Raw genomic sequence first — 20769 nt, 5'->3', positions numbered from 1 at the left:
GCGGCGACGGCAGAGATTGTATATATCTCGCAGCCATCTCCAACTTGCGAGAAAGAGACAGGCGTGCACAATCATTCGACATCATCAAGATGAAGACTGTCCTAGCCGGAGCAACTCTTTTGGCGGGCCTGGCGGCAGGCCAGAACGGTATTTCCCATCTCCTTGCCACTTTCAAGACATGCATGCTGACGAAATCTTCCAGCCATCACAGCAGACGGCACGAACTTCACCCTGACCGCCAACAACGCCTCGTACCTCTTCCACGTCGACACAGCCTCGGGCGAGCTCATCTCCGACCACTGGGGTGGTTCCGTGAACGATTTCATCCCGCCCGTCAGCCTCTTCCAGGGTGGCTGGGTCGACCAGAGACCTCCCAACACCGGACTCAGCAACATCCGCCGCGAGTTTCCAGACATTGGACGAGGGGCAGAGTTCCGTCTGCCGGCGATCCACATCAAGCATGCAGATGGCAACACCGTGTCAGAATTCAACTACCAATCCCATCAGATTGTGGACGGCAAGCCGAAACTTCCTGGCCTTCCAGCGACATATGGCGGGAGTGGAGATGTGTCGACCATCCTCGTTACGCTGTACGACAACTACAGCGACGTGACTGCTGTGCTGTCGTACTCCGTCTTCCCAAAGTACAACGCCATCGCACGCTCCTTCCAGATCACAAACAATGGCACAAGCAACATCAGCATCGAGCGAGCAGCCAGCTTCAGCATCGATCTGCCCAACCAAGAGCTGGACATGATCGAGCTCCAGGGTGACTGGTCTCACGAGGCCAACCGCGTGAAGAGGAGAATCGATTATGGCGAGACCAGCTTCCGAAGCAGCGAGGGTTATTCTTCACACCTGCACAACCCTTTCTTTGCGCTTCAGTCACCCACCACTACCGAATCTAGCGGCGAGGCGTGGGGTTTCAACTTGGTGTACACTGGAAGTTTCGCGGCGTCCGCTGAGCGGTACTCTACTGGTGATGTTCGTATCCTTCTCGGCTTGAACCCACTTCATGCCAGCTTGCCAGTCGCGCCAGGCGAGACCTTCACATCACCTGAAGCAGTTTCAGTCTACTCCGCACAAGGTCTCGGCGGTATGTCCCGATCTCTCCACGACCTGTACAGGAACCACCTCTCGAGAGGCAAGCAGACTCTGCAGACCCGCCCCATCTTGCTCAACTCCTGGGAAGGCCTCGGCGCCAACATCAACGACACCTCCATGGTCCAGCTCTCCGGCGAGGCAGAAGAGCTCGGTATCGAACTCATGGTCATGGACGACGGCTGGTTCGGCGTGGAGTACCCTCGTGACAACGACACTATGGGTCTCGGTGACTGGACCCCCAACCCAGCCAAGTTCCCAGACGGCCTCAGACCCTTCATTTCAGACATCAACAACTTCACCGTCCTCAACTCCACCAAGGACCTCCAATTTGGCATCTGGGTCGAGCCAGAAATGGTCAACCCCAACTCCACCCTCTACCGCGAGCACCCAGACTGGGTCATGTACACCGGCAACCACCCCCGAACCCTCACCCGTAGCCAACTCGTCCTCAACCTCGGCCTGAAAGAAGTCCAAGACTACATCATCGACTTCATGCACAAACTCCTCGACTCGGCCAACATCCAATACATCAAATGGGACAACAACCGCGGCATCTCCGAAATGCCCTACCCAGCCGCAGACCACGACTACATCCTTGGGCTCTACCGCGTCATCGACGACCTGACCACCTCCTACCCGGACATCCTCTGGGAAGGCTGCGCTTCAGGTGGCGGCCGCTTCGACGCAGGTCTGCTCCACTACTGGCCCCAATCCTGGACGTCAGACAACACCGACGCCGCCAACCGTCTCACGATCCAGCTCGGCACATCCCTCGCATACCCACCCTCAGCCATGGGCTGCCACGTCTCCGCCGTGCCGAATGGTGTGACGAAACGCAACATCTCCATAACATACCGCGCGCACGTCGCAGAAATGTGCGGTTCCTTCGGCTTTGAATTGAACCCCTCCGAACTCAGCGAAGACGAGTCCTCCCACATCCCCGCCATCATGGCCGAAGCGCACGACGTCAACCCCATCGTCATCTCCGGTGATTTCTACCGCTTGCGTCTCCCTGATGACAGCAACTGGCCAGCGGTGCAGTTCATCTCAGAAGACGGGAACCGCGCGTTAGTCTTTGCGTTCCAGCAACTGGCGACTGTCAAGCCCGCCGCGCCACCCCTTAGGTTGCAAGGCCTGGATCCCACGGCGAGGTACTTTAACGATGCGGATAATGCGACGTATTCCGGGGCGACGTATATGAATGCAGGCATGAACGTGAATTTCCCAACGATGGATTATCAGAGTAAGCTAATACGGTTGTACCAGTCGCAGTAGTAGCGCAATTCGTTAGCGGTTGACAGCGTGACGACATGGATTACTTTGATCCGAAACCAATGCTCGAAGAAAACTCGCTTGCGTCCGGCGTTGCAGTGTCGTCACACGTTGGATGGGAATGTGATAAGCGTGCTGTCGTCCGTCTCGCCGCACCCGGTGGCATTGGAGAGGAGGTGGCGATAGACCATCTTGCTCGTCTACTGCTGGAGCCAGACCCCGAGCCCACTGCCCCAGTGTGTCAAGACGTTGACGTGCTTCGAGTAAGCTTTGACGGCATAACGCCTCGTGGCCTTCTATGACTAGCCGACAGAGCTGCTGTCTGTCTGGACAATTTCGGCCTGGAGTGAGTGAGTGAGTGAGTGAGAGGTCGATCTTGTTCGGCTCGTCTCGGTTTCGGTGGGGGTCTGTAGGCAGTTGCTTGTCCTCTTGTGGCGAACGGAGTGGCTCGTCGCAGTGGCTGATGGGCACGATCTGCTGTGTGTTCGAGGCATTTGAATATATGACGGCCGAAGACATTCCTAATTGAACACAAGCACCTTCATTCACGCCTCCGGCGTTTCAGAGTCTCCGCCTCCCGCACAACCGACTTCAATGACTCGCGACAGGATTGGCGGGCACCCTCGCTGCTATGGTCGTGTAATTGTTGACACACACCTGGGGGACCCAGTGACGGATAATGCTGCGCGCTCATGAGCATCATCATGTTATTCATGACCGGACCAAGGAACTGAGCTGGAAGGCTTTCCAGGTCTTCGATTGGACCCATGTCGCTGGTCCACCAGAAACTGCCTTCGAGGACCATATACCTCAGCATGCCACAGCCTTCTGGCAGGTTAGCGTACGCTGTACGGACGCGAGCGATGTCGGCTGTCAAGAGAGGACGTCCGGCCTCGCGATCCGCAATGCAGTTTGTCATGATGTCGTTCTGAAGACCCCGTACGCCACGACGATCTGCGAAGATGTACAAGTCAATGAGGTCGTCTTGGAAGACCTGGTAGATATAGGGACGCCTTTGACGGTGGGCCAGGAGTCCTCTCTGGGACCAGACCGTAGATGAGGTGGCTTCCTCGACTCTACTTGGCTGTCGGTGATCCAGGTCATCGAAGCCGCGAAGCGTGTCCATGGTCGGTCCTCGGATGGTCTTGGAATACAGCCAATGTATTAGGATCGCCATGATCGCAGGGTTCTCGTCTACAAGCGTGATCTCTCCGTTCATGCCCTCTTCAAATCCACCTTGGAATGCACCCCGAAAGTAGTCGCTGTACTCGGATGCGAGAGCTTTGTGAACTGCGAATGGCTTCCGGTCTGGTCCAACGATAATGATCCCGATATCTGTCAGTAGCGGTGCAATACTCCTGTCGAACTTGCGAGGAATGGCTACATCGCGCCAGAGCTTCTTGCATGCAACTCGACCCACGCATGGGCTGGTATGTCCAGCACAGAGAAAGTTTTGGTCCCTCCGCATGATGGATTGATGACTACTGCCATATTTGATATAATGGTGGAGAATCCCGGAGATATACCTTGCATCGAAGGCCGACGTGTCTTGTGGCACATTCTCCTCACAGAGGATGAGCCAGCCCACTGCTTCCAGTTCCAGGAATCTGGTCAGTGGCGTATTTGCGCAAGATGCGTAAGCGACTTTGATACCCGCAGCTGTAGTGGTGGCTCGAATCGTTCTACTCTGTAGCCACAGCTCGGAGACCGCAGCATCCATCAAGGCAGATATCTCATACTTTGCAGCCATGGCGTAGATGGTGACCAGGTCCACATCGTTCCATCTGGGCACAACTCTCTCCTCGACGAGATCTGATACCAGTCGTGCTCTCGGTCCTTGATGGGCAGGCTCTGGGTGAATCTCAGGCTCGTCGACGGCAGACACAGGGTGCAGTTCGCCAGTATATACCCAGAAGTATCCCAAACAGATCTCCCCCGATGTCATCGACCCTCGCTCGACCAGTATTGATGGCTGTTGAGGCGTGCACCGCAGAGGCCAGCCGGGGAGCCTTTGCTTCGAGCGCGGCCTTGTGGACCGCAAAGTGTCTCGATCCTGCATATATCAAGTACAGCTTATTAGACAGGCGATGAGTCCAGTATTGAGTCCCACGGCCTTGCCCTTCGTCCTGGTCCTCTTGCTTCACTATGCTCAGGGCATTTGAGGTCTGGATGTCGTCGCCGTCGACATGCATCCCGTTGAGTGCCTGTGCCATCGCCCACAGTACCGGACTTGACCTGCGAGCGAGGTTCCTCAGGCTCGGAGAGCTTTCGCTGCGAATACCCGTCGTCTCGTCTCGCCGTGTTGATGTCGGGTGCAGGAGGACACGCGTCGTGGAAAGCGCGACGCGATGCAATCAAATTGGATTCGGGACGGAGTTCGGCCCGAGTGGTCGCGAAGTGGGGATCCTCTCCGGCGTGTCTGGGCGCAAACCGTTGGGCAGCGACGTCGGGGTTACATGGCTACAAGAAGCAGTCACGACATGATGAAGGAGGGAAGAAAGAGCTATAGTTGTAGACAGGCACTACAGGCTGGCAAGCACCACCTCCATTACAATTACAATTATGCCGACACGAACATCGCTGCATTCGACAACCGCAATTCATTATCCCTTCTCCTTGAAAGACATCTAAAGAGCCTGCTTCACCTTAACAACCTGCTGCACCTTGACGAGCGTCTTCTGCACTCCAACTCCACCCCGGAGGTTTGTCGATATGCCTCACAGCGTCTGGATTCGGCGACATCGTAGACGACTGCTGCTTCTCGACGGGCGTTTCCTGCTTCTCGACGGGCGCCTCCTGCACCTCGTCCCCAACCTCTTTGCTATGCCCCACCCCATCTTCCTCCGGCGACATCATAGACGTATTCGTCTGCTTCTCCCCATCCCCATCCCCAAACTCCCGCATATGCCTCACATCATCCGCATTCGGCAACATCGCCGGCTTAAAAACACCCAGATTAACCAACCACGCTCCGGAGTTAAACTCCGACCAGATATTCTTGATCCTCCAGTTGAATCGATTCCCTGCTTCGGCGGGTACTACATCGATGATGACGTGGCCGTGGACGGGCTAGGAATATGCATCAGTATGAAGGATCAAAGGAAAGGTTTATTGACATGTGATCTCACGATATCATCCACCTCCGTCAAATGCCCATTCGCACTCTTCCCCGTCTTCCACCTCATCGCAACATGTCGACACCCCGGCCAGACTCTAATCTTCGTGAACGGAATCTGCGGCTGTTTGCCCTGTCCATCAATGAAAGCAGCTCTACTCGCAAAGGTAGGCTTATCCATTGATTTGGGTCCCGCTGCGCCTTTGTTGATGATGATGTTGACAGACGACGCCCAGTCGACAAAGTCTTCGGTTAGGGCTTCTGTTGCGAGCTCGTGGCTGTATTCCTGGATGAGCATGCGGAAGATGTCGGCTGTTGTTTCTGCTTCGTCTGGGGTCATGCATCTTTCATCCGCCGATGATGATGGTGATGACGATTCTGATCGGTTCCAGTTGAAGAGGTCAAAGCCGAGACTTGGTGCGGCGGAGACCAGAGCGGCGAGGATAGCGACAATGGTGGTGAATCCAATGTACGATCTCATGGTGACGGCCGCGCGTTCAGGACAGTCGGGAGGTTGTAGCGAGGGTGGGTCTTTGGGTTATGGCCCTTCGCAGCCTGGTCTGAGATGAGGTTACACGCACGACCTGCTGCAGGACTGTACGCCGCGACAAGGGTTAGTGCTATACACCTGCAGTGAAGATGGAGGATGACGAGTGGAGTGCAGAGCTTCACCCAGGTGGGCGGTAACAAAGACATATAGCGATGTCACCCAGTGGCGGGCGGATTGCCGTTGTATCGGCCTGCAACGTCTTCCACATGCTGAGCCGTAGTGTACCAGCCAATTGCGCAATGTCTGCTGGTTGAGCGGCTTTTCCTGTCCGAGCTTCAGCGAGCTTGGTACTCGCTGGATATAGTGTTGGCTTCTGCGGGGCGCAGAGGAAGATCGAAGAGGTCACCAGCCTCGTGCCGTCGATCAAGCACACTGAACACCAGCCCAGAATTGAAAGATGTGGCATGTCTTGGATGCGCAAAGTGCATAGCTAGCCTACACATTTCGATGGATCCGGCATTTCTTCGCTTGTGGTGCCATGTAAGAGCGATCCTTTCATCGATTTCGAGCATCCGCAGGAGCCGCAGGAGTATGACATGATCTTTCGTGCTCGAGCACAAGACACGAGGCGTGGTTCGCATGTGGCAGCCACGTTCCGAGCTGGTTTTGCTATTTTCGACCAAGAAGGTTTGATAGCCTCCTCTGATGTTTCCTGAAGCGGGTCGTGCGTGATCTGGCGTTCGTGTGGCGACGATAGGATCTTCCGTGATTTGTGCTTACTTCGACCACCTGACGTCGTACGAACTTGCGCAGAAGCTCCATGACACGATCGACGGCGTATTGAGATGTGCTCGTGCAGAGCTGGTACGGCTTCGTATTGGTGAGGAAGCCGAACCTTGGCCCGCAGGTTCGGATAAAGTGGAGTCCCGAGATATTGATTCCAGGGCGCCACCAGCGAAGACATTCATGTCTTGCAGCTTCGCTGATCGTGAGAAGTGTCTGGCACGATGACCAGCGCGATCAGGGTCGGAGGCAGATAGTGTTTCGCTGATATAGTCGTCGCTAGACAGGCACTGGAAAGACATGCTGAGACCTGATGTGCGGCGTCCGAATCGATCTTCTTGCGACTCTTGGAACAGCACCCACATGGCCAGCACTTGCTTGTGCTCCGCAATGTCGTCGAAAGCCACGTTCTCCACAGTCCAGTGGTCGAACGATCTGCATGGCAAGCCATCAAGCTCGTCAAGCAAGTATCGCATCTCCTCCCACGTGACATTTTGGCGCCGCAAACTGGCAAACGCGATGGTCATGGTTGCCTCCCATGAAGGATCAAAGCATCGTCCAAGGGCGCGAAAGTATGAAACATATTCCGGAGACACCGGCCAGATTTCCATGCCATTGTCGTCGAAGTAACGACCCTGCTTCTCCAGATGGCGGGGATCGACGGCAGTCGTGTGCCTGGGCGCGAAGTAGAAGTGTCGTACCAATTTGGCTCGCTGATGGAGTCGAGCATCAGCCTCGAATCGCTTCTTCTTGTCATTCCACGATCGCGGCTTGTCGATGCTGAAACCTAAAGGGTTCACCCAAGGTCGAGGGTCCAGCTTCACACAGGACCTAAGCAGCCCAGCGTCTAACAAGGCATCAAGACTAACTGTAGTGTAGCCATTGTCTTGAATACACTATCGCTGTGTTGAATCACTCGTGCGTGTTGAAGAGGAGGAGGCAGATCGAGCGTGGTACATCGTGGTGTCCATGCAATGGCTTGCGGCGGGGTCTGGGCAGAATCGTGTTGATTGAGGAGGACGGAGACGTCATAGTACATGTATCCTGCTACGGAATGCCAGTGCAAGGGCGCGCATTGCAGAGATGGGATGTGATGTCGTGAAGGAATGTCGTGAAGGAAGTTGCTGCTACTGTCATGTTTCAATGTCGGGAAAGTGGGGGTGGAATTGCCGACATCTGCCCGGACGCGATCTTGCCAACTCCATCACCCTTCCCTTCAAGTGGAATCTCGAGATCTTGATTCCAAGGCGCCGCCAGCGAACATCTCGCCAACCACATCTGTGTTGTACAGCATCTTCTTCGTGCTGCTTCCATGCAATGTTCGCGCCGTACATACTGGGACATGATGAATATGAGAGGCAATAGCTTTCAGAACTTTCGTTTCTTCTTGACAGGATGTCTTGCTTGATAGTCCATCTCCGCCTTCAAGCGCGAGCGCTTGTTGTCTACACATAACCACTTATCTTCCATCTCACCGGCGGAGCTGGAGCAGGCTCTGGGACTCGGGGGTGGTGTCGGAAGCTGCTCTTGCTTGATGTCATCACTCGGATTGGATGTGTCGACAGCTTCTGCAGGCTCCGAAGACGCAGAAGGAAGCAAGCGTCTTGTCCCGAACCATCCAAGCCTTGAACTGATAGAGCTCACGCTCAGCTCTTTCGTGAAATGCCCTTGCGACTCATGAAACATCTGCAGCATGCGAATGGAGTGCTCACACTCCGGCAGCCGATCCAGAAACCCGTCTTCTCGAAATCTGGGAGCCACTGGAAGGTAGGGTAGACCATCGAGCGTGTCGAACAACAGGCCTACCTCTTCCGTACGCAGATCACGCCTTCAAAGACTGGTAAATGCTATTGTCATGGTGCTCTCCCACTCGCGCCCAAACAGTGCGCCAAGCTTCCGTGTAATTGGGAAGTACAAGGGATCAAGTGTCCAGTATTCCGTACCATCGCCATCGAGCACCATGCCATTTGGCAAGTCCAACTTGCGCGGTTTCCGCCAGTGTCGGGGTCAGAAGTAGGTGTATCGTATTCTGATCACTCCTCGGAACCAGTACTCGTCGGTCCATCGGCCCAAGTCATAGCGCCTTCCGAGGTTGAGCAGTCCGGCATCGATAAGATCTTCCAGTTTGACTGCGGTGAAGCCGTCATGCTTGCTCAGCTTACCGTAGACGAGATACTCTCCTGCAGCTTTCTTCCACGAAACTTCCAGGCGTGGCCGGCTTGTCAGTCGGAAGGCGTTCATCAAGCTAGGGGCATGATAGATCCTCGGAGGACCAGTGACCTTCGTTGTGTCCAGTACGTATATCAAGATTCGAGACTCTTTCCACACATCCCTCTTCAAGAGCGCGTAGATCAGCGACTCGAGCAGCGATGTTGACCAAGAGCTGAATGCAGACGGGAACCTGTACTGCCATCTAAAGTGTGCTTGTAGCATCGCATCCGCGCGAACCCAATCCATCGAAGTGAAGTCGTCGTAGTGCTGGCTCTCCCAATCTTCTGCGCCGCGGAGGGGTATCTCTTGTCCTGCCAGCGAATCAACGAGGGCAGTGCTGTTGGTACCAAGAGAGTTGTCCGACACCACTCGAAAGAGGTAGCGTGGTGATCTGAGCGCATCCTTGACTGCGCGAGTCTGCCATTCGTTCATATCTGCTGTCAGAGTATCCTTCCCCACATACAGTCCGCATGTCTCCAGGAATACGCTGCTGCGACGATTAAAATACCAACTCACCTTCGAGATTTCGAGATGGTATGTGTTGTACCCAGAGCGACTGAGTGAATGAGCACTCTTCCAAGCACTGGTTCACACGCCTGACACATTTGCTCATTCATGGTGTACGAGATGTGCCTGCGCAGTGCAGCAAGTTACTCAAGAACTAGACGTTTGGTATGGTACAATTCGCTTCATTTGCAAAGATGTAGTACAATTCGCTTCATTTGCATAAATCATCATGTCCTGTCTTCCGGATACTGTCGATCTCTCGGACGACGCATTCTGAATCTACCTGCGACCGCCGGAGTTGTTGTTGTTGTTGTTGTTTCCACCAATCTGGCCCATCAGGTCCTCCTTGACCTTGTCCATGGCATCCTTGTACCCAGTCTCATACGCCATGTCCATCTTCTTCTCGCTGTTGAGACCTGGACCGCGGTTGGAGTGGTTGTTGGACGAGTTGTTGTTGGAGTTGTTGTTTCCTCCACCGTATCCTCCACCGGATCCGCCATAGTTGCTGCCGCCGCCTGACGAGCCGCCGTATCCACCACCAGACGAGCCGCCGTAGCCGCTTGAGCGGTCAGAGTTGCCGTAGTCGTTGCCGTAACCCATTGTGTTGGTTGTGGTTGTGGTTGAGGGTGTGATGGTTTGGTTTGTGACTTGATTGACTGTTGATGCAGTGAGGTGGATGCTGTTGGTAGGGTCAAACGTTGCTGACTCTGGGTTCATACGATGGAGTGCTTGTGTGATGATGAGAGGGAAAGCAGGTGTGGAGGTTTGCGAGCACGGTAATATACCTGCTCAATGCGCAATGCTCAATGCTGATGGCTGATCTAGGACGTGACGTCGATTTGGCGGGAGCTGCGGTGGGCTGCACGACACTGACTCGCATTCTCTCCACACCCGTCATCATCGCGACCATGACCATGACTCGGCCTGCTTCCACACACATCATCGTACGCCATTGCACAATGAACGTTGGACATTGTGGCAGATACAGCGGAAGACACATATCGAATCTGATGTATCTGGATTGCTGTCAAATGCTACCGCGGACAACCTGATGAAGCATCAAGTCGACCTCACCAGAACACGTTTCCCGGCACACCTTACCCCACGCAAAGCACCGATGCAGGAACGCCTCCAACCACGAACCATAGCGCGGGATCGGCAGACCACGACTCAAGCACCCGACCTCCACATCCTCGATGAGGATACCTGACTCTGGCGGCACTCTCTGCCGAAATCTGTCTGACCGAGCACAATCGAAGCGCAAGCCCGCCATCGAAGCTGCAGGACCTCCAGTTGGGCAGCATTCCATCCACCTTTACTCCGTCATTGAGCAGGAGCCCAGGGGAGGGTGATTCCTCCTCGGTGTTGAGTCTTGATCAGCCATTGAAGAGGTCATGCTGCATGCAGATTTTCGGAAACTGTGCCTTGTTTCAGACATGGATGTGCTTGTGCATCTTCGATCGAGGTCAATGGCATCCCACTCGTGCCACTACACCTGGTTGTCGCGGCTGCCGGAGAAGGCTGACCTGCAGGAGAGCGGCATCTTGATTCGGTTGGACCTCAGATATGACTCGACATGTTGGACATCGTCATGGAGCTCGAGTAGGACGGTCTCACTCGGTCAAGCAGAGGGTCCGGATCGGTCATGTCTCGTCACTGGTCTGCCAGAAATTGACTCAAGCATGGTCATGAAAGACTCCATGACTGATGCTGCATTACTCAAGCGAAGTCTCACGATCAGGCACGAAGTTGACCAAGCTCTCTCAAACAGCGCCAAATTTGCAGAAGACATTCAATATATGCACCAACATGTTGAAGCCTGCCAGCTCTTCAGCTCCCACTATCCGGGATGTCACCGGCCACCATTTGGAGGTTGCGCCGTGGAGTCTTACGGCATTGCGCCTGACCACGGCGTAGCAAGTCACGCAAGCTCCCATCTCGGCTGTACCTGACCACCCCCACGACAGCAAGACTCATGCAGGGGCGATTGACACCTCTTCAATGCCCACCACCGGTCGTACTCTGGATCGAGCCGTACCACTTCCGCAGCCATGACACGTGGTTCTCTGCACACCACCGTGAACTTCCACTCTGGGGTGTATATTGTTCTGCGTGCCTGCGCTAGCGGTGTACATTGGTCGAAGAGGATGAGCAGAGCCTGATCGCGGCGTAGCAAGTCAAGCAAGTCTCCATCTCGGTCTCGCCTGACAGTGCTCATCACTTCATTAGCAAAGGCGATGGTGTGGCGATTGACACCTCCCTGAAGGCCACCACCGGTCTTGCTATGGATCGAGCTGTGCCAGCTCTGCAGACATGACACGAAGATCTCTGCGATGCTCACATGATCTGTCCACGGCGACAGGTACACAACCCATCATGTTGCGTTCCTGCGCTAGTGGACGACACTGGGCGAGCAGAACGGGAACTGCCCTACTACGGCGCAGCAATTCACGCAAGTCTCCATCTCGGTCGTACCTGACAGTACTCATCACCGCATCAGCGAGACTCGTGCAGGGTCGATTGGCACGTCTCCTGGAGACCAGACTAGCTGTCACTGCAGAGCTGGCACGACAAGTGGTGTAGAGTACCGTCTGAACGATCACTCCAGGAGGTACGTTGTTGTATATTCTTGAGTCAGCGGAGTGTTCTGGTCAAGCTGGATGGAGCGCGGTGCCAACTCTTGCTACAGTTCTGCCACGAACCACAGGCGCACGCCAAGATCTCCCGATCCCAGGGCGACAAGAAATGCGGCAATGACAAGCATTTCAGCGCATCACGGCCAAGCCTCGACAACTTCGACACCTCACGCTTTGATAACATACCAATCCCACTCCTCTTCTGTGGGCACCCGTCGTTGACGAATCTGAGTCGAACCATCGTGGGAACCCACAGGCAAAGGCGTTCCTGCATCCATACGCACGAGGCTGTGAACGGAGTTTGAAGAAGCAATCATCATCGTACATGAGCACTACGAAACACCTATCTCGACGTCCCTCATCATATCAGCAAGATCACAGCGACCGAGACCACCACAGCCAGCAACAACAGTATTGGCTGAGCATCCAATACCGCCTCGATCTGGCTGCCAACTTCAACGTTCCTAGCCTGCAAGGCATTCCAACGCTCCGGGTGATCGACGTCCTGCTACTCCAGGTATGCTGCTTTGTATGCGAGCCAGGTCTCCGGATAGCCTCGCCAAAGTCTCGTCGTGGGCACGCTTGTGACTTGTCAACTCAGCTTTCGTCACCTCCAACTGCTCTTCGATGCAAGTCTTCTCGGTCGTCATAGCTCCAAGCTGGTCTGTGGTAGTCTCCACCCGGCCAGCGAGGTCATCGTGGCTAACCTGCAGTCTCTCCAGACGGCTGGAAAGGTCGCCATTACATTGCTCCATCTGAGCAACAGTCTCCTGTGCTCGGCCGAGCGCTTTCGAGAGACCAGATATGACCACGTTATCGATGCGCTCCTGATCCACAGCCTTAGTCTTGGTCGCGACGAGCTCTTCATCAAGCTGGTCCTTGTCGAGAGACAATGCTGCGAGTCTGGCCGAAGTAGCTGCCAATCGGTGAGTGAGGTCGTCTGTTTCGGCCTGGGAACTTGTCAGACGATGGGAGAGATTGATGGTTCGCCGCTCTAGGTGGCGGATGGTTTCTTCGGCTTTGGTTAGATCGCCTGTCAGCTTGACTTCGGCCGCTTCGAAGGTGTGGCGTATCGAATCTCGTTGGAGAGATTGGGCTGCCAAGTCGGCAGAAGCGGCCTGCAATTCGTCGGTGAGCTTGATGGTGCTATTTTGCAGCGACATCACTTGGTCGTGGTAGTCCGCAATGGCCGCATTGGCATCGCCGAGCTCGTCACCTTGTTCCTCCAGTCGCTGGCGTAGATCTGCTTCGCGCTGTTCAAATCCGCAACGGTGGTCTGCAAATCGCTCTTCCTGGGTCTCCAACTGCTCAAGATACTTGTTGGCTTCCTGCTGAACCTTGTGCAGACGCTTCGGCCAGCCGGCGAGACTTTCCTCTGAAGCGCTCATCTGCTGGCACAATGCCGTGATCTCCTCATCCCTTGCAGCCAGGTGTTTCTGCGCTAGACTGAGATCATCGTTCATGCTGTTCAGCTGGTGCTGAAGGCGCAAGACTTGGTTCTGCTCGTTTTCGTATCGTTCTTGGAGGTTGGCGTTTTCTTGGTTGAGCTTGTCGCTGTCTTTTTCTGACTGGGCTGTGTCTGCGACAGTGCCGGCTTTGGTGCTTTCGAGCTCTGTGCATGCTTCGGCTGGACTGGTTTTGAGATCGTCGAGGAAAGCGATTGCCGCCCTCCGACTGTCCTTGATCTTGGTGAGGGCTGGATACTTCGCCCCCAAGCCGGTATGCTCGCCCTGGAGCCGGTCGTAAGATGCTTCGGTGGCCTGGAGCTGTTGTTCTGTGTTCTGGAGCGTCTGCTTGACTTCATCGATGTCTTCTTCTGCTGAGGTGTCAAAGTCGTCCTCTGCGAGATCCTTATTTTCGTCCACACTGCCGTGGTTGTTATCATGAAGCTGATCCAAGGCATTGTGATGGCGCCTCTCAGCATAGCTCAGGAGAGACTCGTATGGCCGTTCAGCACTCATCTCTGTCGTAGTGGAGCTGCAAGAAGTGAAAGGCTGACAATCCGTTATCGGAGCAGACGAGGGAGGAATGTTTGTCCTCAACAGCAGGTATCGCACTATACTTATATTGCCTGAGCACGTATGTTTCAAGCAGAAGCGCACAAGCCAGACCGCATCTCAGCTTATGTCTTACCAGCTGTGCGGGAAGCAAGTCTCCGTCATGTCGCAAGCTGGAAGTCTAAGACATGCTACGAGACTGTGTTGTGGACTCGTCTCCTCTCGGCGATGTAGCAGCAAACACATGCACCACAACAGCCGACCTAGGAGCATGCTCCACGACGCAGTGCGATGGCTAAGCCTCGCACCCATTCCCAAGGTGTGGGCGAGGCGTAGAACAACGTTGCCAGCATGTCTATTATCTGCAGAGACATCTCTCTGACGTCCACGAGCGGAGCTTTGTCCTGCGATGCCATTACCAATGAGTGAGTCGCACATTTGTTTTACGTGACCAAGACCGCCACGTTCCAACTTCGCATCCCACACATCGGCAAGGCCTCAGGCGACCTAGAAGTATGGCCTGACTCGGTTCACCAGGCCGGGGGTCTTCGTTGAGTCCAGCAGAGCCGACTGGATGTCTAGGAACTAGTTATGACTTCGCTCTGCTTGCATTTCCACTAGCGTCCTGGTAGAACTATCCACCGTGATCTCCGCTGGCGCCACTGTGCCTCAGCTTCATCTATACCGTCTTGCCATTCTCCCTCCCGTTCGCACTCCCATTCGCACTTCCCTTCCGCTTTATCATTCACCACCCCTGCATTCTCCCCACCATGCGACGCATCATAATCCAACCTACACTTCCAATACAGCTCCTCAATCTCCCCCTCATACACCTTCAGGGTAGCCCTCCGATTGATCGTGCCTTTCGCAAGTCTCGCAGTCGGAGCATCTTCCCTCGTGATCAGTACAACCTTCTTGCCAAGCTCCGCTTGCTCAATCAACGTCTTATTCGCAGCCTCGATGGCGGGCCAGATCCGTTCTATGACTTCATCTGACGAAAGATGGAGCGCTTCGAGGAATGAGCCAGGCTGTACCAGGACGAAAGGCTTTACTTTACCTTCACCTGCTACCAGGCATGCTTTGACGTCGGGATGGCGATCGATGATGTGTTCGATATTTATCCCATTGAACTTCGTCAGTGACGAGTTCCACGAAATCATCCGTCCTGCCGCAGAAATCCCAGAACCCTTGCCGCCCAGGAACTATTCGGCAGAGATCTTTCGTGTGGAAGACTTGCAGGAGGTCTGGGTTTCGCTTATCCATTGTGAAGGCAGGGCGCCATTCATTCTCCCCCGCTTTACGGATGCAGAGTTCATACAGCTCATCCTGAAAGTGCACAAGAAGCCAGCCGTGAAGAGTCGGGTGCAAGCGGTGATACTTGCAGTCTGAGGGGGAGTTGAGGAGGAGGGGATAGATCCCGGCTTCTGTTGAGGCGATGATGGATTGGATGCGGGTGTGCTTCGCGATTAGGTCACCCGTATCGTTATCAAGTGGTGCGCCTGCATAAGACACCCAGTCGTAATTCTTGGAACCTTCGAGGGCAGAGGGTTCTTTGGCGAGTTCCTGTAATGTGTCAGGTACCATTAGCAAGCAATTCTTGGGGCCCGAGGCACGAGACGCATGACGTCTTTGACGTATTCGGGGGTCATTGGGGAGGGCATGGTGGGGGGTATGAGGGTTGTGATGGTGATGGAGACCAGTGGGAACATGCCGGCTGCGAAGATGCCGGCGCCCCAACTTAGTGGCCAGAGGAGGGGTGCGTGGCAGTCACGGAGAACAACGGGGTAGGCTAGTTGAAGGTTGTCTCCTTTGTTGCGGGCGGCAATCATGTCGGCGTACGCGTCGATGAAGGTTTTGGTTTGTGTGACTGGCTTCGGGTCGCCGGTTGTGCCTGATGGTGGAGGTCAGTGATATGATCGTCGAGTCTTATGATGATGCAGACTTTACCAGAGCTCTGCATGACCAACCAAGTATCATTCCTAGTCTTGCTCCACTCACGATCGTACGGGTAGGTAGAAGGTGGTATGGCATCGAGGAACGTCGATAGCGGTGGCATGTCCAGTACCTGTCCGCCAAGTATGTGATCCATCGCATCTTTCACCGGTGAGATCGGAACTCGACTAGCTAGCGCAGTCTTGACGCCCTGTGCATTGAGTAGCTTGATGAGACTATCCTTCGGGTTCGTGGGTAGCGTGATGACCATGGGCTGTGTGCCAGTCAGCCACCGACCTCCGGAGCTTGGAAAGAGCAGGCTTCCCGCCTTGCGATTCGTCTTTCCCACTGCGTACAGAAGCAAGACATAGCGGTCGTCATTCGAGCCAGCGTACACGATTGTCGACCATTGACTTTCGCTTTCGTACCCGACCTTCTTGCCTTGACTCAACACGCTGTCTAGCCAGAAGGCAACATTGTCTACAGCGTAGTTGAGCCGCCGATATGTAAGACCGAAGAAGTCATCTTCCAGTGCCTGACCTTTGGGCAGTAGAACGACCACCATGTCTGGGGTGCTGTTGGCGCGATGTGAGATCACACTTGCTGGCAATCGCTTTTCGCTGGGTATGTCGTCCATGGTGTGAAGAATGCTATGTTTTCTTGCATTCCAGGATCTCGTTCTCGTACGAACTTCGACAGTCAATGACCACGCAACGAGCGTTGATGATGTTCGAGCTGAAGTTGAGAGTGAGGTTGTTGTCACCTTCCACTTGGCACATGTTCAAAGTCACGTGGAAGCCATTCCCTGGAAGCCATTCCCGGCCTCCGATCTCCTCCGCCATCCCGGCCCGTCCCGCAGCGAGATGGCAAGCGCCAGCTGTTTCCCCATGTCCTTCCACGTGCCTTCTCCTGCAGCCGATGCGCGATGACACGATTCGCACCGCAAGCACCGCAGCCCAGCCGTCCGTATCGAACCATCACCGACCATCTCCGTCATCGTGCCAAGCGCACCGCAAATGCCACGTCCGACATCGTCTGCGAGACGCTCTGCCCGCCGAGGTCGTCTGCCTGTTTGGGACAGGACAGCACCATGTCCTCGCTGCTGTCACTGCGGTGGGAGTGGGGCCCGCTCGAAGGAGGAGCAGTGATACAACTAGTTACCCCCCACCTGTCGTTTCTTAGCAGCAGAGAGGGAAAGGTGGGAGGATGGAACGACAGACAACATCTTCTTGTTTGTAGCCATATCCATCAAGGTCGTCCACCATCCACTGCATAACACTTTGACCAACATGTCCAAGCCAAGCACCATGCGAGCCGTCGTGCTCAAGGGCGACTACGATGTTCGTGGTGCCTTGCGTACAACACACCACTGACCTGCCATTGACACTCACACCAGATCGTCGTCGAAGACCGTCCTTACCCACAACTCCAGGACCCGACCGACGCCATCCTCAAGGTCTCCAGCACAGCCCTCTGCGGCAGCGACCTCCACTTCTACCGCGGTCACCTCAAATGCCCACCCAACTTCATCTGCGGGCACGAGTTTGTGGGTGAGATTGTGGAGAAGGGCGATGCTGTGAAGAAGTTCCACATTGGTGACAAGGTAAAGACCATCCGTACCAGCAAGAGAACACACACCTGATACAATGATACTACAGGTCGTCGTACCCTTCTACACAGCCTGCGGCGACTGCTACTACTGCGTCCGCGGCCAAGCATCCCGATGCGCAAAAGGCGAACTCTTCGGCAACTCCGCGCCCGCCAACACCATCGACGGCGGCCAAGCCGAATACGTCCGCTGCCCACTCGCCGACACCACCTTCGTCAAGACCCCGGCCGGCATTCCCGAAGAGATGCTGGTCCTGATGAGCGACGTATTCCCGACGGGATATTTCTCCGCAGCGCGATATCTGAAAAATCTGCCACAGCGCGACCGGGACGAGTATACTGTTGCTTGCATTGGGTGTGGACCGGTGGGGATTTGCGCTATTACGTGTGCATTGACTATGGTTAAGACGGTGTATGCTATTGATACCGTGCCGGAGAGATTGGAGCAGGCGAAGGCATTGGGTGCGATACCGATCCATTTGAACGACAACCCCGTGCAGAAGATCAAGGATGCATCGGGTGGACGAGGCGCAGACGTGGTCATGGAAGTTGTCGGCCACGCAGACGCCTGGAACATGGGCCTTGAGATGATCAGACCCTGGGGCGCCATCAGCTCCATTGGCGTGCAGTAAGCACCCCTTCATACACTGCAGTCATCGCACCACTAACACCACCCCCCCCCAGCACCGAAAAATGGGAAGTCAACGGCCTCATGCTCTACGGCAAAAACGTCAGCATGGCCTTTGGCCGGTGCCCGGTCCGCTCCATCTTCGAAGAAGCACTGGCCCTTCTTGTACAGGAACAGAAGAAAGTCGCATTCCTGTGTGGGAAGACGATGAGTATTGAGGAGGCGCCGAAGGCGTATAGGGATTTTGAGCAGAGGAAGGTGCATAAGATTGTGTTTAAGATGGGGAGTAAGGAGGAGGTGGGGGAGGTGGAGATTAGGGCGAATGCATGATGACAGCAGAGAATGTATGGCGTACCACGTGTGGATGGTGGGTAGTTGCGCCTCTCGGGCGTAGGATTGGGGAGAATTGGGTATGTTCTCGTTATGTTCATCGATGTGCAGGCTCATCCACATCGCTTCATCAGCAGACCAGAACACATTTCTCTCGACTCTTTTTGCTGCAGCCTCTTCAGCTCCAGTCGGTCGGCGATTTTTCGATACGGTTACTGCTTCACCGTTACTTGCACACCTTCGCCAAATCTTGCCCTCCCGACTCATCTTGTACTATGTCCCGACAGCCAACCTTCACCAGCAAGACGTACAAATGTACACCTCACGGTCATCAAGCAATGTGCTGACTAGCTCACTGTTGCGCCCTGATCAACGCCCGGGACCTTACAAGGCCAGCGCTTTTGCATGCGCCAAGATTGGTTGGCTGTCTCACGCGGCTGTCTCACGCCATCGTGCGACGAAACTCAGCCGGGCGTCACGGCAGTATATGCGGTGTCCAGTTGGTGCGGCGTCATTGAAGCATGGCAATGACCGGGATCCATGTCACGACCCCATCGCGATTCACGAGCGTATCTAACGCCCAACACCCTTGGTCGTGATTTATAGGTATGCAAGCCTGCACATCACCCTTTCACCAAGCACGACTTGTTGTTGAAAGATTGGAACATCCAGTCTTTCCTGTTGTGCTCATTTGCATTTATACAACAGCTGTGCTGGATGTACATGTAGCTTGTCCGCAGATCAACCACACACTCCTTTTGCAGAGAGACAGTATTCACGACTAGATTGGTGCTGGGCGCCTGTAGAGTCTTATACTCCTTCACCGACGACGACGACGACTAGGAAGCAAGCATATATTGCGATCCAGCGACTTGACTTTGTTGCACATCTTTTGACGTAATAACACCGCAGTCCAAAAACTTGACACTGTTGCACATCTTCCCACGCAACAATACCAGCATTCACGACCAAGATGGCACCAACACTCCGCGCTCTCTTCGCCGCAACACTGGCCTTGACCACCTCCGCAATCCCCGACCCAAGCCCAGGCCACCGCCACCACCAACACCACGCCCACCTACACTCCTCCCCCAAACGCGCCGATGGAGGCTACACCCCCTGCACCCCCACCGGCTGGACAGACGGCATGGCCGCCCAATGGCAAGGCATGATGACGCAAGAACTCGCCGCCCTCACGCAAGAAACCCTCGCCGAATCCCTCCACCACACCGCCGCCAACAACTACGCCCAAGCCGGCTTCACCTGCGCCGTCGACTCCGCCTTCGCCCCCTCGGACCCCTGGCAACTCATCCTCGACTGCCCCTCGCCCAAGCCGCGAACGACCGCCAACGGGAGAACTACCCAGCCTTCGGCTCCATGGACCTCACACCCGAGGACATCGCCACCGTCTACGGCCCCGCCATATCCGCCGCGAGCGCGGAAAGTGGTGTGCCGGGGGATGTTTTGCGGGATGTGATTTGGACGGAGTCCAAGGGGCATCCTCTCGCTTCTAATGGGGGACTGACGCAGATTGATCCGAATGCGTGGGCGGGTGTGGTGGATGGGAATGAGGGCTTGAAGGGCGGGAGGAGGTATGCGCCGAGGGATAATGTCATGGCCGCGGCGCTGGTTTTGAAGGGGATGGGGGATTGTGGGGCGGATCGGGGGTGTTGGAAAGAGTTGTATGAGAATCGGTATCGGGATCCTAAGGCGGGTTGTCGGGCAGGACGGACGTGCTAGACGTCAGCTTGCTGGCAGGGGGGGGGGGGCGGGCTGGGATCGGCGGAGGAAGTGGGAGGCGGCTTTTACGATGCTTGATGCAACTGATGACATTTTCGATTCTTGTAGATGGACTTTTCGTCAGAGACAGACCATGACGACAACCTTTGAGCGCAGTCGAGATCTCCTTCGTCACCTTGTGTTCCTTCTCGCGGCAAACCGGGAACAGCCATCTTTGGCCAAAGGCCTACATCGAGATCAAGATGCCTGGACCAACCCAACCGATAGTCGATTGGGGTAGTATAGACAGGTGATGCATGACAAGGATTTGAAGACGTCCAGACCGAGCCATCCAGCCAAGGACGGTCGTCGAGGTGGGAGGTGTTTCAGTGGTATATATCTCGGACACCGGCACATTCGTCCCGTTCCGGTGTTGA

General features: G+C 55.1%; 11 protein-coding genes across 11 annotated transcripts; 3 read left to right on the top strand and 8 right to left on the bottom strand.

The window, feature by feature from the left end:
• Window positions 1-89: 89 nt before the first annotated feature.
• On the top strand, window positions 90-2379 carry CLAFUR5_05373 (Alpha-galactosidase 2; the record flags this gene model as incomplete). Its single annotated transcript, XM_047904521.1, has 2 exons — window positions 90-147; window positions 203-2379. 2 exons carry the CDS (start codon window positions 90-92, stop codon window positions 2377-2379), a joined length of 2235 nt encoding a protein of 744 aa, XP_047760468.1.
• Window positions 2380-2917: 538 nt separating this feature from the next.
• On the bottom strand, window positions 2918-4321 carry CLAFUR5_05372 (uncharacterized protein; the record flags this gene model as incomplete). The annotated part of the gene is made up of 1 exon (XM_047904520.1): window positions 2918-4321. The coding sequence occupies one exon, from the start codon at window positions 4319-4321 to the stop codon at window positions 2918-2920; it is 1404 nt and encodes a 467-aa protein (XP_047760469.1).
• Window positions 4322-5022: 701 nt separating this feature from the next.
• CLAFUR5_05371 (uncharacterized protein) lies at window positions 5023-5972 on the bottom strand (the record flags this gene model as incomplete). The annotated part of the gene is made up of 2 exons (XM_047904519.1): window positions 5023-5445; window positions 5505-5972. The coding sequence occupies 2 exons, from the start codon at window positions 5970-5972 to the stop codon at window positions 5023-5025; spliced, it is 891 nt and encodes a 296-aa protein (XP_047760470.1).
• A 785-nt stretch (window positions 5973-6757) lies between these two features.
• CLAFUR5_05370 (uncharacterized protein) lies at window positions 6758-7803 on the bottom strand (the record flags this gene model as incomplete). The annotated part of the gene is made up of 2 exons (XM_047904518.1): window positions 6758-7660; window positions 7681-7803. The coding sequence occupies 2 exons, from the start codon at window positions 7801-7803 to the stop codon at window positions 6758-6760; spliced, it is 1026 nt and encodes a 341-aa protein (XP_047760471.1).
• Window positions 7804-8132: 329 nt separating this feature from the next.
• CLAFUR5_05369 (uncharacterized protein) lies at window positions 8133-8545 on the bottom strand (the record flags this gene model as incomplete). The annotated part of the gene is made up of 2 exons (XM_047904517.1): window positions 8133-8450; window positions 8477-8545. The coding sequence occupies 2 exons, from the start codon at window positions 8543-8545 to the stop codon at window positions 8133-8135; spliced, it is 387 nt and encodes a 128-aa protein (XP_047761252.1).
• A 226-nt stretch (window positions 8546-8771) lies between these two features.
• On the bottom strand, window positions 8772-9407 carry CLAFUR5_05368 (uncharacterized protein; the record flags this gene model as incomplete). The annotated part of the gene is made up of 1 exon (XM_047904516.1): window positions 8772-9407. One exon carries the CDS (start codon window positions 9405-9407, stop codon window positions 8772-8774), a length of 636 nt encoding a protein of 211 aa, XP_047761251.1.
• Window positions 9408-9761: 354 nt separating this feature from the next.
• CLAFUR5_05367 (uncharacterized protein) lies at window positions 9762-10199 on the bottom strand (the record flags this gene model as incomplete). Its single annotated transcript, XM_047904515.1, has 1 exon — window positions 9762-10199. One exon carries the CDS (start codon window positions 10197-10199, stop codon window positions 9762-9764), a length of 438 nt encoding a protein of 145 aa, XP_047761250.1.
• Window positions 10200-12582: 2383 nt separating this feature from the next.
• CLAFUR5_05366 (uncharacterized protein) lies at window positions 12583-14079 on the bottom strand (the record flags this gene model as incomplete). The annotated part of the gene is made up of 1 exon (XM_047904514.1): window positions 12583-14079. The coding sequence occupies one exon, from the start codon at window positions 14077-14079 to the stop codon at window positions 12583-12585; it is 1497 nt and encodes a 498-aa protein (XP_047761249.1).
• Window positions 14080-14622: 543 nt separating this feature from the next.
• On the bottom strand, window positions 14623-16684 carry CLAFUR5_05365 (Non-canonical non-ribosomal peptide synthetase FUB8; the record flags this gene model as incomplete). The annotated part of the gene is made up of 5 exons (XM_047904513.1): window positions 14623-14693; window positions 14912-15124; window positions 15186-15678; window positions 15729-16006; window positions 16063-16684. The coding sequence occupies 5 exons, from the start codon at window positions 16682-16684 to the stop codon at window positions 14623-14625; spliced, it is 1677 nt and encodes a 558-aa protein (XP_047761248.1).
• Window positions 16685-17336: 652 nt separating this feature from the next.
• Window positions 17337-18613, top strand: CLAFUR5_05364 (Medium chain reductase/dehydrogenase ucsI; the record flags this gene model as incomplete). The annotated part of the gene is made up of 4 exons (XM_047904512.1): window positions 17337-17387; window positions 17444-17650; window positions 17706-18283; window positions 18340-18613. The coding sequence occupies 4 exons, from the start codon at window positions 17337-17339 to the stop codon at window positions 18611-18613; spliced, it is 1110 nt and encodes a 369-aa protein (XP_047761247.1).
• A 973-nt stretch (window positions 18614-19586) lies between these two features.
• CLAFUR5_05363 (uncharacterized protein) lies at window positions 19587-20090 on the top strand (the record flags this gene model as incomplete). Its single annotated transcript, XM_047904511.1, has 1 exon — window positions 19587-20090. One exon carries the CDS (start codon window positions 19587-19589, stop codon window positions 20088-20090), a length of 504 nt encoding a protein of 167 aa, XP_047761246.1.
• Between the last annotated feature and the right edge of the window lie 679 nt (window positions 20091-20769).

Source organism: Fulvia fulva, chromosome 4 (assembly GCF_020509005.1).
Source record: "Fulvia fulva chromosome 4, complete sequence".
NCBI lineage: Eukaryota > Fungi > Ascomycota > Dothideomycetes > Mycosphaerellales > Mycosphaerellaceae > Fulvia > Fulvia fulva.
This window is presented reverse-complemented; position numbering and strand designations above follow the sequence as displayed.